Source organism: the organism of the source record quoted next, unplaced genomic scaffold (genome assembly GCF_019419815.1).
Source record: "Pyrus x bretschneideri cultivar Hongxiangsu unplaced genomic scaffold, Pyrus_bretschneideri_v1 Contig119, whole genome shotgun sequence".
In the NCBI taxonomy this organism is placed as follows: Eukaryota; Viridiplantae; Streptophyta; class Magnoliopsida; order Rosales; family Rosaceae; genus Pyrus; species Pyrus x bretschneideri.
In genome coordinates this window covers 620,584-636,903 of record NW_025999412.1, presented here as the reverse complement: position 1 = coordinate 636,903, position 16,320 = coordinate 620,584, and the positions used below count along the sequence as shown (strand labels likewise).

Genomic DNA, 16,320 nt, shown 5'->3' with positions numbered 1-16,320 from the left:
AAGCTACTTTTTATAAAACCAATTAATTTTATGACGGAACTTTGACTTTCTTCAATTCTAATTGATATAAGTTGATAAGATAAGCATTGTGAAATTAGGTTTTTGGTAAAAAATTATATTTTGTTCATCCTCAAGATGAATTATAATAATATTCAAAACCTAAAACATCCCCTACCCACTAACAATTCAATTGTGATTAACATACAAAAATTCAAGTGGGCCCACATCCGTTAATAGAATTGATATATGTCAACAAATTGACATATATAATATTATTGTTTAATTGTCATAATAATTATATTAAATATATGTAGGTGTGTATCCAAAGATGTTTGTTAAGGCAATGGTTGAAAATCCTTAGAATTTTAAGATATTTTATTAAAATTCTTAGTAATTCAGATGTATTCAATTATGATTTTAAAGAAGTTTATAACATTCTGTTGACCCTAAAAATTACAAAGCCTACGCGGCGCGCTGGCCGAATAACTAATAAGCTAACAAAGTCCTTCGGTTGAATGCAGGGCGTGCCAACTCGTCGGCCGAGCTCGGCCGAGGAGTAAAATTTGTTGATGTTGCGTTGAGCGCGTTGCTAACTTCTTTATCTTGCGACTGCGACCGAGAAAGGAACACTCTCGGTCTTTGGGTTCTAGAGCCTGAAGACGAGGCAGCTAGTTCTGCGAAGTTCACAAGTTGTCAGTGCCTGATTCGGTCACCGTGATTATATTCGTAAGAGTATAAGCACGTCAAATCGACACCAAACTATACGGACACAAATATTCAAAGGTGATGTATGTCTTGATGGTGAACGTAGTTCGGCCGTCAGAATGCCGAACTTTAAAACTCACTTGTGAATATCCAATCATAAAATCACTCGGCATCCGATACGCCGAACGTCGTAACTCGTAACACCTTACTTCGCCGAGACGACTGATAAGATGATCCTTGCCAATAAGGATTCGAAAACCCTTCTCGACCGAGACTTGGATAGATAATCAATCGGCCTCAACGCAGTGCTGTTTATCCAAACTGGAGATGCTCATCGGTCGGCTGATTCTACGGCAACAGTGCTGTTTATCCAAACTGAAGGTGTTCGCCGGTTGCCTCCACAATGCTGTTTATCCAAACTGAAGGTATGTTGGCGGAAAAAGAAAAGGAAAAATCTCAAGGCATTTGAGAGGTTTTGCGCAGGGCAATTGTATGTTGAATTGACGGTCCTTCTTTGTTGCATGATTTCTTGTATTTATAGCACCCACTCCTTGAGGCCGAATCAAACCCCTATCTGGATTGGGAGTCCTTGTCCCGTTCCAACTTTACTTCGAACAACCCTACTCCCATTAGGACTTTGAACTTAACCCCCTTCGAGGCTTTATTCCTCGCTGGCCGAGAATCCTAGTTGCACCAGGACTTCCTTGACCCTCTTTATTTATCTGGACTACTCCTTATGATAGGACTCGACTGACCCTACTAAATGGCCCGGAATCCATCAGGCAGCCCATAGTATTTGACATAGCTTTGGGCCGAGCACAACCCTATGCTTGGCCCAACAATATTATTTCGGGCCCAAACACATTCTAAGTGTATTCAATTAAAAACTAATTTTAAAGAATTTGAGAAAATTGAGGAATTAGAAGGAATTGGAGAGATTTCGTAGTGTATTTTAAGCATACACAAACCTCATATATTCCGATAAGGTTTAGAGAGAATTAAATCAAAATTTTATTTAGAATCGCTATAAATCAATTAAAAACCATATAATTTCTGAATTTATAAATCTATCAAAATTCCTTGTATTTTCACCAAACCACTGTCACTCTCTCTCTCGTCTGCTCAGCTCACTTACGTCTCTTTCTCTCTGGTCTGCTATTCTGACCTCAGATTTGCAACACACTGAGACAGAAAATATCCCTCAAATTGTAGGGGAGATGCTGTGAAAGGGATTTGAGCCCAAGGATTTGGATTCAGCTTTCTTCTTCTTGCCATGGAATTGAGGAAGGAAAGGCTTGTCAGGTGAATTGCCCACAAAGTTTCCTTTTTTAATAAATTATTTCTCTATTTAGTTTTTCTGTCTGTTTCGTTGCTCAGAAAGTGAATGAGAATTATTGAGGTTGAGAAATAGGTGGGACGAGGCATGGGAAAATATGTCAGAAGCACAGTTTTTCTAGGAACCCCATTTTTCATTTCCCTCTTTCTTCTTTCAGTGCTTGTTTGGATAGTGAGAAAATGTGATGAAAAATATCTGAAATGATTTACTTGTTTTTATTCTGATTGGGATTGGACCATTGAAAACTATGCTCTTCTCAGTTAACCATATACTTTAATAGGCTTCTTGTCTTACCCTTCGATAAATCCATACAACTTTGAACTTGTTTAGTAATTTTTTCTGGGAATCTGTTTGTTTCTAGAGGAAATATGAAAAATTGAATGTTTTCAATTGATTGGGAACGTACAAACGAATTCCGTCTGGTTGGAGCCTACGGCCTACCTCAGCCAATTTGTGTAATTGATTAGGGCTTGCATTTGACAAATAGCACCTGGAGGGTCTGCACAAATACCACCCAAACTGAACTCTTGATGAAAACAAATGGAGGCTGGACATTCACATTAAAACGTGAGTCTGGTTGGTAAACTGGCAAGATTTTTAGTTTGGGTTGATTTTACACACAGCCCTAATAGTCCAGTTGGTGTTTGTGCAATTTTTCCTTTATTTTATTGTTTACAGTTTTGTTCATTTGCTTAATAAGACATCCTTTTATTTTATGCATCTAATTTGTGGGATATTATCATCAAGTTCCTTAAGTTTAATATGAGAAACATGAATTATAATTAACTTTTAAGACAACCTTACTTAATCTAAGCTTCGGGACACTCTTTAATACTCTGCTCACCTTTAATGTGATTTAGGTTTTATTCTGATAAAAAACGGCATAAAGAATCTTTATGGCGAAGAGCTGAACCATCTCAGCTTGAAAAGTCATCGTCTGCATATAAGTCATGTTCATTGCTTAAATCTGACACTGGACTAGTGGGGGGAAGAAATAGGTTTGTTGAAACTTTCAGCATTGGCCATTCGAAGGTGTTTCCAGAAGACCATGAACCTTGGCGAAAGAGAATACTTGACCCGGGTAGTGAGATCATGTTGCAATGGAATCGGGTTTTCATTGTCTCGTGCTTGGTGGCACTTTTTGTTGACCCCTTGTATTTTTACTTGCCCATGCTGGGAGGGGATGCAAACACGTATTGTGTGAAGACAGACTTGAGGTTGCAAATTGTTGTGACTTGTTTCAGGACTATTGCGGATATCTTTTATATGTTGCATGTAATGATAAAGTTTAGGACAGCTTATGTTGCGCCAAGCTCTCGCGTTTTTGGGAGGGGTGAACTTGTCATGGACCCAAAGAAGATTGCGCAGAGGTATATTAGATCAGACTTCTTCATTGATCTCATAGCCACATTGCCCCTCCCTCAGGTATTTTTTTTGGAGTATTACTGATTCTTGACAATGTAGATTTTCTAACCTACTTCCCATTTCTGTTTAAGTTATGTGCATCAGGGAATGAGTGAAAGAAAATTATTGTATCCATCTAATATTAAAGAGAAAATATGTAAAAGAGCTAGATTAACTGAATGCTACTCTAAAGTTTACTGGAGTGATGACGGCCAGCAAATAAGCCTCTCACGTATCCAATATCAATCTGAATAAGAGTACGCAAAGAAAATGTGTATGAATTGTTGCTTATTTGTGAGGGTAGTATTAAACAGGTAATGCAAATGGCTATAGCAATAGAGATCAGCCTGATTTGATCAAAGTTAGTTTTTCTTTGACGGATATGTTTTGTTTTACATTGTCAATTTTACTTTAAACTTCATAATTATGTCTTGTTTTATAGGTTACAATTGTGTCAACAAGACACAATTATTGAACTTATCAATAGGAGATTACTAAACATGTCAGTTCTCGTTGTGTTTGAGTTAGGTTAGTTGGCTCGATACAAAAATGCTTATTGTTCATGTTAAATTGGTTGACACAATTTCCACTTGATCATGATTACACCCAACCAAAACCTGTGCTTATTTCATGTTGTTTCAAAGCACCCCTTTGTCTGATGGTGAGGTTTTGGCAATCTTCACTGGAAAGGCAGACTGCGAAATCTGGTTAAAATACTTAGTTATTAAACACTATACAGACTCTTTAGAGGAAATCCTAGATTCATTAACATGAGACTGACCCTAAATCTGAAATGCTAGGTTCATGGATTATGTAAAGTTTTTTGGGTGAGAAAGGTGGAAGTATAGCTGATATAAAATTTTGTGCAGATAGTCATCTGGTTTATTATCCCTGCAACAAGAAGTGCCCAAACGGATCAGAACAACAATGCTCTTGCACTAATTGTTCTGATCCAATATGTCCCCAGATTATATCTTATTTTTCCGTTAAGTTTGCAAATAATCAAAGCAACTGGAGTGGTCACAAAGACTGCCTGGGCAGGGGCTGCATATAATCTTCTATTGTACATGCTGGCCAGCCATGTATGTATCTTTGTTTGCTTTTGTCTTCCTATTAAATCTTTATTCCACCCCCTCCCTCCTCTCCTCGCTGAGTTCCAGAACAGGAGCTAATCTATTACCTCATTTGTTGTTACAGGTGTTAGGGGCAGCATGGTATTTACTATCAATTGACCGATATACCTCATGCTGGAAGTCATTTTGTAAAAAGGAACTGAACACCACAAAATGTTCGCTTTCTTATCTAGATTGTGACAATCTTAGCAGAAAAGGTTGGGCGAGGAGTACAAATGTGTTTGGGAATTGTAATCCTGCAAATGACAATTTCAAATATGGCATATTCGAAAGCGCAGTAACAAAAAATGTTGTTTCCTCAAACTTCATCACGAAGTACTTCTATTGTTTATGGTGGGGCTTGCAACAACTAAGGTATGATGTTTTTTCCTTTTTAAGGTAGAAAGGTATGAATAAAATATTAAAATCAACAAAAACAAAGTTAGAAATTTAAGATGTCATGAAGATTTAGATGCTATGTTATTATTGCAAACTAAAATCAGCAAAGGCTTCTTCTATTACCAGTGGTTGTTATTTTTATTCACTAAGAACGATCGTGGCTATGGTTGATTACTTACTACTTATCAGTGTTGGTTTCCTGTTGCTTTTTTAAAAGAGTTTTTGGTTTTTCACTGGCCGAACTTTGAAATATTATTTAAGTCTGTGGACCAGTTTTTACTTCATAAAATACCAGTTTAGGTGCCAAATTCCCTTATATGACCTGCAGTAGGATAAAATCCAGCGCCACCTATAATGATTACTATGCCAATATAAATGAGGATCAACAGTATTAGTTGGTTCTATACCCAATGTCTAACACTATGTTTAATTTAGTAGTAAATTATTTAAGTAATGATGGTACTCAAATTAAAAAGCGGAAACTAAATCATGCCACTAATAAATAATTGCATAAACATTTATGCACTGTGTGCAAAAATGTTTTTAATGTTTAAAAAGAGAGAGGCAGTGGGCTGTGCCCACATAAGATGGATTGTGAATCTGTTATATGTGTTGTTTATAGCAGTGTGTGATAAATCTTTTTGGGATAGTGGCATAGTCAAAGAGTATTAGTTAATGGCAGAGGAAAGTGCAGAAGTTGTTGATTACAATGACCCATGGATCAAGAACGGTTGATGGCTTGAGGCTTAACTGTGTGTTAGGTTGACTAATCTATTACAAAGCTTCAGGCTCACATCTTGTAGTCTCATCCAACATTATGAAAACTGGACTGGTTATTGTACTGGAACAGGGAGGGTTCAGGCTTAACCAATGACATAATAACTTTATTTAACAGCATGTATGCTGAAGTTCCAGTTATAGTTTAGTACCCTGTGGTTTACTTCAATTGCGTGTTGATAGCTGTGGTCTTGAATTTGACAGTTTATTCAATATTCTTTTGGAGTATTGCCATTGTGAACTGTCTGTTAGTCTGACTGTCAGGAAATCCATTAAGTGGTCTTGTGACATACGTGGGAAAGAGAGGGAGTGGGCCAGTGAGGTTGGGGTGGGATGCTTTCAGCATGGGTAGTGGTGGACCTGGTGGTTTGGGTAGAAGACGGGGTTGGTCAGGATGGAGATTGTTTGTGTTTACTTTTGTGTCACCGGGAAGGGGTGGTTAGGGGGTCTTTTGGCGTTTGAAGACTTACAGTGGGTCCTCATTGATGAAAATTTGGTTTGTAAAAGTACGACTGAAGGGATCATTGATTAAACCATATGGATAAGCACATGCAATATGAGGTGAAACATAAGGTACCGAGCTGCAACCGACCCTTTATTTAAATATTATACAGTAAATACAACCATAAGAAAATTATAGCGCTAGATGGATAGTATATGCTCTTCAACAAATGAAAATTGAAAAGATGTAAAACTGTAAACTTCATGACTTAATACTTTGTACTGATTACGAGGCATAAAGTATTAGTACAAAAATTTGTAGGAATGGGATAACAGAGATGATAGTGCCTCAGTAGTACCTTTCCTTATATTTTAAACTACAAAACAACGCTTGCAAACATCCACGATGAGTCCATAATTTCATGGCTGAACTGGTTGGTTTGATGGCTTTACCCTACTGTTCATGCATACAGATATAGGATACGACCTGACGTACAATAATAAGATAATACGTGTAATGTGGGGTGTTTGTGTGTGTGTTAAATGCTGTAATTAGTCATCTACAGTTACCTCGAAATTATTACCCTGCATCTCTTCTTCAACTAATTTCAGGATTTAGCCATCATCTAACTTCTTCAGTTATCATCTATCCTCAGACTTTAGTCGTTATCACCATCATACTCTATAGATGTGTATGTATGTATGTATGTATGTATAGTGAGATTTTTTCTGCAGGGCATCCGTTCTTAGTTAAATGAACGTGAAGAAAATCTCACTTACGCTGAATTTTTTTCAACTTTGATCCCATTTATTGAGAGGGTTGATTGTTTAGGGATTTAGAGTATCCTACCAAAGCCTGCATGTACAACATCTGTCGCCTTGTTTTTTTTTTTTTTTTTTCCAAATGTCAGACTTTCAGAAATTCAATTGGTTTTTATAGTATCTGATTTGTGTTTAGTTGTGTTTGGATGTAGCTGGATGAACTGCTTCAAAGGGTTTTGGTGGCAAATCGAACCAGCAGACAGCTGGTTCCCGGTTAACCTGGTTCAATCAGCCAGTTTTGTGTGGTTTTCAGAACTATGATGTCGTTGGTCATCTTGCATCTCTTCTGTGATTCTTGTCATAGTACTATGGTTTCTGTGGTAAATCAAAGCTGGTTCCGGTTAACCCGGTTCAATCAGCCAGTCTATTGTAGCTTTTAGAACTATGTTTTCATCGGTCTACTGTGCAGTCTTGGGCTTCATATGGAGCATCTGTGCATAACTGTAACAAACTGAAGGCAGATTGTGTTGTTCTCAACACTATGAAACAACTTATTCAGTCAATAAAGTTCTAATAATTTGGTTAAAGTATGACAAGGTCTTAGTGGAAATGTATAGTTCTTATCCTATTTTTTCCCAAAACTAAATTTCTTCATTCGTCTATGTATGTTGTCTAATGTAAATTTTAACCCTCCCATCTGATTTTAGATAGACAATCACAAGATGGGTTTCCACGTTGGAGATATACTTAATATGCTTTGACCACCAATGATTTTTTGTAGCTTGCCATCTAGAAAGAATCATTTGCCAAGGCATGCATTAGAAAAAAATGAAAAGAGAATGAATATTATCAATGTGATTCTCTGTAGTACTCAGTTAACGTTTATTGAAATTCTGTGAAACTGAATCTTAGATGAACTTTAGAATGGCTTGAATATGGTTTTGCCCTTGGATTTTAAACCAGTGCTTCCCCTTTGGTGGAATAAACCTGCACCTTATGTAGAGGGGTCATACTAATCACTTCAAAATTTACAGGTTATTAATGGTTGATTGGTTTTATGCTTATTGACTAACAAGGATAATGGCTTGACTGCCCGAGTGTGAACGTTAGGTTGTTGGACATATATTACATGCATATAATTTGACAGAACAGTTTCTATAAGAAATGGAAGTCTTTTACATACATACATACATACATACATACATACATGTATATATATATATATATATATATTTGTTTTTGTTTCAGATAAAGTGGCATTTGATAATTTTACATTTTTTATAGCTGTTGAAAATTGTTGATTCATATTGTGGCATTCTTATTGTCTCAGTTCCTATGGGCAGAATTTGTCAACAAGTACTTTTATTGGGGAAACGTCATTTGCCATTCTCATTGCCATTGTTGGCCTTGTATTATTTGCCCACTTAATCGGGAATATGCAGGTAACTATAGAAACGCTTCTTGCCATCATTACTTGCTTTTAGAATTACTTTTCTGCTGCTTGAAGTTTGGAATGTTTCTTCATCAATTTTTTGTCATTAAATACCAAGTGACGTTTGGGAGAAACTTATTAATTAATTCCCCCCACAAAGTTTCATTTATAGAATATTATCTACAATGGTAACTTTCTTCGTTGGGGACATGCCTTGGACTAGTAATTACATTTAGTTAAATTTGTGATTCAATTATATCGGCTTACTATTTTAAATGATCGTTGATGCTTGTTGAATTGATACATTAGACATTGGGATTATCTTTAGGCTTTTTATCCAAAATGATCTCTGAGATTTGCATAATTCTTCATTTTGGTCCTTGAGATTTGAAATCTATAGGATAAAATGATAAAAATACCCTCAAGTTTTGTCAAATCATTTTGGCCTATTGTTTATTAAATTGAGGGTAGTTTTGTCATTATATTCTTTATTTAACATAACCATTCACGGAAGGCCAAAATGATTAGTGGTGGACAATCTAAGGGACCACTTGAATTGGTTTCAAATCTCAGGGATCACAGTGAGGAGTTATGGAAATCTCAGACTATTTTGGCTAAAAAGCCTTATCTTTATATTGTAGACCTATCTCCAATCAATCACTGTGAGGCTTGAGGAGTGGAGGCTTAAGAGAAGAGACACAGAGGAATGGATGAAGCATCGTCAACTCCCTGAAGATTTGAGACGGCGTGTTCGACGCTTTGTTCAGTACAAATGGCTGGCAACTAGAGGAGTTGATGAAGAAGCCATCCTTCGTGGCTTACCTGCTGATCTTCGTCGTGATATTCAACGCCACCTATGCTTAGATCTTGTTCGAAGAGTATGGTTCTTCCCAAGTATTTATAATTTTGCGCTTGAAGGCAATCTCATTCAGTTAATATCATATATGCATGCCTAGCAACTATTAGGGGAAAAAAAGGGATCTTTGTAGTAAAACAACTGGAGCCTGCGTCTGATGGTGTCTGAAGGCTCCAGTTCCCATTGTATGCTGAATTAGGATATAGGTTGAAAGCGTAACACATTAGACAGGCATCAAAGATTAATATGATGCCGTTGAGAATGTCTCAAAGTGCATGTGTTTGCTACACTTGGGAACTCATCCTAATGTAGTGTAACCGCTTACAATGTCATATATTTTGACCAAATAACTGATATAAGAGCTCTGATGATTCATATGCTTTGAAATAAGATGGAAATAAGAATTAACCCATTTTCCTTTCTCATTTCGTCAGGTCCCTTTCTTCTCACAGATGGATGATCAGCTTCTCGATGCAATATGTGAGCGTTTGGTGTCCTCCCTAAGCACGGGGGGTACTTACATAGTCCGAGAGGGTGACCCGGTGACAGAAATGCTTTTCATTATAAGAGGGACTCTGGATAGTTCTACGACAAATGGAGGGCGGACTGGATTCTTCAACTCAATCACATTAAGACCTGGAGACTTCTGTGGTGAGGAGCTGCTCGCATGGGCTTTGCTCCCAAAATCCACTGCTAACTTGCCTTCTTCAACACGAACAGTTAAAGCACTTAGTGAAGTTGAAGCTTTTGCATTACGAGCTGAAGATCTCAAATTTGTGGCTAACCAATTCAGACGCCTGCACAGCAAGAAGCTGCAGCACACATTTCGGTTTTACTCTCACCATTGGAGAACATGGGCGGCCTGCTTCATACAGGCTGCTTGGCGCCGCCACAAGAGAAGAATGACGACAAAAGATCTGAGCACAAGGGAATCATTTGCTTTGGATGAGAAAGTGGCTTATGAGACTGAGCAAGAGGAAGAAGATCTTTCTGTTGTTTCAAATCCCTCTTCCCAGGCAAAAATGAATCTTAGGGTCACAGTACTGGCTTCAAGATTTGCAGCAAACACAAGGAGGGGAGCTCAGAAGCTCAAAGACGAGATGCCAAAATTACGAAAACCTGAAGAACCGGACTTTTCCACTGAGCCAGAAGATTAATAGGTTTCCTTATAGTAGGTTTATGGGTGCGAAGATAGCTATGCTTTTTCGGACAAGGGTGAAGTAAAACACATTCATGTACAAGATAATCATCTCAGTTTGCGGGACTGCATATTTCAGGTTTTACACAAATCCCTGCTGATTGCGATGTTAGATATCATTGGCATCCGAATCATACCCTCATAATCGACTAATTGAGGTGATTTTTGGAGCTTTGGTTGTTGGAGAAGTTGGACTTTATTGTCTCGTGGTACATCGAATGTATAAGAAATAACTGTATATTTATCTAATCTTTGTTTGTGAGCTCAACCAGAGCAAGACTGAATGGAAGACGTCGTTGTTTGCAGTCATTCAAGACTTGCAGCCAATTTTACGGAGCTTAGAAATATAACCATTCAAATCAACCACCCAACAAAAGGATATGGGGGCCTGAATTTTAGTTGAATTGAAACTTTGGTTGCTGGACTAAAAATTTGATAGCGTTGTTCTTTATTTGTTATATTGGGAAGTAGAGATCTTTTTTGGATAACTCCATTAGAACTCATGTCGCTTACTCGTCCCCTTACATTTATTTTGGATGGAAGTTCCAACGATTTAACCCAAAATGATTGCTACTAGATATTATGACACATTTAGGGGTCAACACGCAATTTTTTAGTTCAGGGTTCAAAGTTTAGAGTGGGCCAATTTAAGGGTTAATGTTCTAAATCTCTCCTTAAAAAAAATAAATAAGTAAAAAAAAAAAAAAACCATTAAGCATGAATAACAACCTAATTTTAAGGGATGACTCCAAATTGATTATAAAAACATTCCAAATAACTACCTAGTTTTAAAAATTGAACATTCATTAAGTCGCTAGCGTTAATTGATAGTGTCATGAAGCGTTAAAGTGGTGATGTGGAGAAATATTGAAGTTAGTTTTCACTGAGACGTCATTTATAGAGCTCTTAATACCTAAATCGACTATTTTTGGTCAAGTTTAACCCCAAATTTGCTTGGCTTAAAGGAGTCAAATTGAGGATATAAAGCTCCTTAGGTGATGTGAGTGAAAACTCTCCTTAATACTTGTCCATGCTGTCACTTAACAGTAGTAATCATATGAACGAAAACTAGCCATCATAGAGCTTCGATTCGCCTCAACCAGTCACATAGTTTGATCGCAATGATGCAAGTGACTTCCATATGGCAATATTAACTTGTATGGAACGGATACATCACTACATGACATCCTGGTTTAATAATACAATGTCATTTAGAAAAGAAACTTACACATAACATTGTATTATTAGGATGTGATGTCACGATAGCAGTAAACCCATTCCATGTAAGTCATTCTACTAGACCTAGAAACATTTACAACATCATCACTCTTCTTAGGTGTCGTATCATTAATTTAACAAAGGATTATGGTCAATTAAATGAGACGTAATATCGGTACAATTCCAAAACCTCATTACACAATTGAGATCTTTAAGTTTAAATAGAAAATTCAACCAATGCAATTCTGAAAATACTACTATAATTTTAATAAAAGGAAAACTAATGAAAATAACTTGAAAACTTTGAGTTTTAATGATAAGGGTAAAATAAATGGTGAAGTGAATAGTACCAGAATTGACTTTTTAGTGTAAAAATGTAGTATTTCATTAAAGTGAACAATAGCGTGAACTTTTCGTTAAAACTTCATTTAATAAAATTACATGATTGTCACTTAATCCTACCAGATTTTGACCGGTGAATTATTTTTCGACAACCGACCTATCAAATTTTCGAAGTTATTGTAATTTTATGATGTATACATGTTAAAAAACAAGCAAAATAGCTGTTAATTGTGTTGACTCTCTCTCCGTCCGACAAAATAATTGAAACCTTGGTTAGGTGTGAAAATGTGGAAATCAGTGGGAAGCATTGTGTTGCTGTCTTTCTTTCTGGTTTTGGTGTTTTCGGTGCTGAATGTGTTTGATCTGCTGCATCCTCATACTCCTTTTTCCTTCAATTCCACTCTCGCATCCCATGCCCAACACCTCCTTCACTACTTTCCCATCGGGTCTTCCTTTTACTTTGTTTTCCGTTTTTGTACAACAGTTTCTTCAATTCTAATTTATCGTGATTTTTATCAATAATTTTGAAATAATTTGATGGGACCATTGGATTTTCTTTTGTTTATTTGTTGATATGGGTTTTCTTTTCCAAGTTAAAAATATTTGCAGAAACATGTAATGTAATGCTGAAAAATTATGCAGAAAACTAGATAGAATATTTGCAGAAACCGCAACGACTGCGCCTGCAACCCCGAATGTAAGTATGAGGAAGGACTGTTACCTTGAGGGGCCTGTGTTGGAGGAATACACATTTCCTGCACATTCTGCTCCCTTCAATAGCTGCCATGCTTCTACCATTGTTGAGGTTGTGCAGGAGAAACTTTATTTAAAGGAAAAAAAGTAATGAAAGATATGTAGTTCGTTACTATTCTCTCAACATGTTAACTAGGCCAGTGCTTGTTTGTTGTCTGTGTAGGTTGATAAAGATCACTTCTTGGTTGCCTATTTCGGAGGTACGTCAGAGGGTGCACCTGATGTGAAGATTTGGTTGCAGACCTACAAGGTAACGGTAGTGCTCTGCTCACTTTATGAACAGCAAAGGTTGTACTCTTAATTGCAATCATTCTCATTTTTTAAATTTGAAGAAAAACACACACACACAATATCCGTGTGCGTTTACTCCAGTATTTTTCTCTGTTCTATGGTTTATGTGGTCTTTTGTTAGGATATAAATTACAAAACGCACTGCAACTGAAGTTATCTTAGTCTAGTGTACTGATAGTTTATTACTAATTCTTAGTAAAGTCCTGACCGGGCTTTATGTGAATTGTTAACACTAACGGGTAGAATTGTTCGTGGCAGAATGGCTATTGGCAGTCACCTGTCGTTGCTGATGAACAACTTGACACCCCTATGTGGAACCCTGTATTGTTCAAACTTCCATCAGAGGAGCTGCTGCTGTTCTATAAAATAGGACAAGAGGTTCAAAAGTATATTTTTCCTACTAATACTATAAGCATTTGCAGTCACATTTTACTGAACACTTCAGTTTTTTCTTTGCATCTCTTTATGAGCATGTTCCTAACTGTTTTTGTACCGATAGGTGTGAATTTTGCTTGGCTTATATATATCACACAAAGAAAAAGAAAAGGAAAAGCAACGCGATTGTTCTTCATGATTTGAAATCATTTTCATGGCGTAATTAATTCTGGAAGAAAAATTTTCATGTATCTCCCAACTAGTTTAGTTGGTCAAGTCTCTTGACTTGGCAACCTAGGCCTAGGATCAAATTGTTAATTCACTTAAGCTAGTTACTAGCTTAGGCAAAGGCTACTACCTCTCTTGTATAATCCAGAATTTATTTTTTTGAACAAAGTATAATCCGGAATTTAGACCAGAAGAGTTCCATCTTTATTTTGTTTTTCTTTTTTTAGTTCAGAAAAGGAGTATCTGTAAACGTAATGCATTTAATGTGGGTGATTCCGTCGAAGTTGATGGGCAGTTCATGCTCAAAATTGCTAGACCTTGAGATAATCTAGTTAATTCTCACGAAATAAATAATAATAATAATAATAATAATAAAAAAAAAAAAAAAAAGCGCCTTTGGCAGCTATCATGTTTTCTCAAATTGTTTTTTTACTTTTAAGAATGATCCTGTACTGCTTTGCACTGCCATCATACTAACGATGTTTTGTAAACATTTTTTTTTCATTTGTTAGCTTCTGCTAACTATCCGTTGATGAATATCAGATGGAGTGGATGCATGAAGCGGTCATATGATAAGGGTGTTACTTGGACAGTAAGAGAGCAACTTCCTCCTGGTATATTAGGACCAATAAAGAATAAGGTATTACTCGAACTCATATGAAAGAATAAGGTATGACTCGAACTTATATGAAAGATACCTTCTGCTTTATTATTGTTCAGCCTATCTTGCTGGAAAATGGTAATTTTCTATGTGGATCCTCTGTCGAAAGCTGGAACTCTTGGGGCGCATGGGTGGAGGTTGTCACTGAAACTCAATTGCATAGAGTGGTTAAACTTTCAAAATGTTCAGAATTGGTGCCTAACATGTGTGATTCAACAGGTCGCAACAGATTCTGTTAGGTCGTGGAGAAAGTACGGTCCTATTTATGTTGAAAACGAAACTCTTAGTGTCATTCAACCGGTTCCTTACCAGACTGCAAAAGGGACCTTGCGCCTTTTAATGCGATCCTTTGATCAGATTGGGAGAGTTTGTGTTGCAGAATCCAACGACGGTGGCCAGAACTGGAATCATGCAATACCTACTGAACTCCCCAATCCAAACTCAGGTTTGTGCCCGAGTCATAGTTTTTTCATTGTTTAAGGCAGTATATATACATCCGAGTGTGGTAAAATGTTTACCTGGATAATTCAACATTGTTCTGAATTGAGTTTTTCTTTCTCACTGCATCTTCAATCGGTAAACAAGTTAATTTCATTTGCACATTTTCTGTTATATTTAGTATTTGTCGTTTCTTTATAAATTGAAATGTGAGCACATAGCATGTAGCATGTATCTGTTCATTAAACGTCCTTTGTCATTTTTTTCATTCTCATTTCAATCTTTCTTTACGCCAATGTTCTTATTAGGTATTGATGGGGTAAAGCTAAGAGATGGCTTTATTTTACTTGTTTACAACACAGTCTCAAGGGGTGTACTTAAAGTTGCACTCTCAAATGATGATGGGGACACATGGTGTGATGCTGTGACATTGGAGGAGTCTTTGGGAATGGAATTCTCGTATCCAGCTGTTATTCAGGCCAGTGATGATTCTGTTCACATCACTTACACTTATAATAGGACACAAATTAAGGTACTTCTTTGATTTCTGATATTCAAGATGCATTTTGGCAAATGAGATCCATGGTTGATTAGATATTATCATTTTATAAGTTTTCCATTCGAATATATGAGTAACTATCTTCTTTTGGTGGGTGTTATTCTGAGATGCATCTAGATAAATTTATCCGTGAGATGTGTAATTTTTCGGGTCATGAATTTTGCAGCATGTTGTCCTTAAGCCAAGATTACGCAAGGACCCATGAACAAAGGAAACTAGAAGACATGTCTTATTCTGTCTGCATTGCCGGCCAATTTGTGAGCAGAGTATCATTACATGTACAATACCTTAACTGGTAACAATCCTTTGTAAAATTCAATTTGCTCAACTATAATATCTACTGTGTGCAGCAAAGAAATTGACTTTGTCAAGTATTTGTGGTTTTTAGTCTCACTGGTACAAAAATCAATATTTTTTCTTGCCTTATGTTCATTTGATTTCTGTTAAACTCTTGAAGTTGGTATCTATGTTTATGTAATTTCCTTTCCATAGTAACTTTTTAATTTAATTGGTTCCATCCGGCTAGTAGGAAGCAGTGGGTAAGTTGTGAGTCAGAATTCTTAACATAGTCATATGTAGTTCCTTCTGTTGCTGGTTTGTTTCTGTTTTTGGTGACGTTATATCACGCATGAAGTTTAATCTACTATTCGGTTGTATGGAACTGCTTTTAAATGTTAGTGGCTTGCCGAACATGTACAATGTGACACTCGTAGAACTCGTGTAGGTTGTGAAGTTTGCATAAACTTTAGAGGGTCACTTGCAATGTTTTAAGTACAGAGGTAAATTATTCTTCTTACTTTTACCACTTACAGTTTCTTCTCTGTTCTCAGTACGTGGAAAAATTTACCGTGTCTCATGTAAGTATTTTGTTATCCCAGCGATTAGCTTCTGTACTGTTAGAAAAGGTAAAAATCCGCACAAATATTAGCAATATTTTGCCAGGAACCTCGTTTCTTGTCCTACTCAGTTAGAAATCATTGATCTGGATGCTATCTGCATTCGTATTGTTTTGTTATGTGAATCATACATCTCC

At 36.7% G+C, this 16,320-nt stretch overlaps 2 protein-coding genes across 2 annotated transcripts; both read left to right on the top strand.

The window, feature by feature from the left end:
• The first annotated feature begins 1,788 nt into the window (after positions 1-1,788).
• LOC103957964 (cyclic nucleotide-gated ion channel 17) lies at positions 1,789-10,731 on the top strand. The gene is made up of 7 exons (XM_009370188.3): positions 1,789-2,007; positions 2,902-3,466; positions 4,315-4,527; positions 4,643-4,932; positions 8,267-8,378; positions 9,010-9,246; positions 9,659-10,731. Exons 1-7 carry the CDS (start codon positions 1,979-1,981, stop codon positions 10,379-10,381), a joined length of 2,169 nt encoding a protein of 722 aa, XP_009368463.2. The 5' UTR covers positions 1,789-1,978; the 3' UTR covers positions 10,382-10,731.
• Positions 10,732-12,210: 1,479 nt separating this feature from the next.
• Positions 12,211-15,713, top strand: LOC103957963. The gene is made up of 9 exons (XM_009370185.3): positions 12,211-12,428; positions 12,625-12,787; positions 12,899-12,985; positions 13,285-13,412; positions 14,173-14,269; positions 14,350-14,427; positions 14,510-14,735; positions 15,037-15,260; positions 15,454-15,713. Exons 1-9 carry the CDS (start codon positions 12,268-12,270, stop codon positions 15,490-15,492), a joined length of 1,203 nt encoding a protein of 400 aa, XP_009368460.2. The 5' UTR covers positions 12,211-12,267; the 3' UTR covers positions 15,493-15,713.
• Positions 15,714-16,320: the final 607 nt, after the last annotated feature.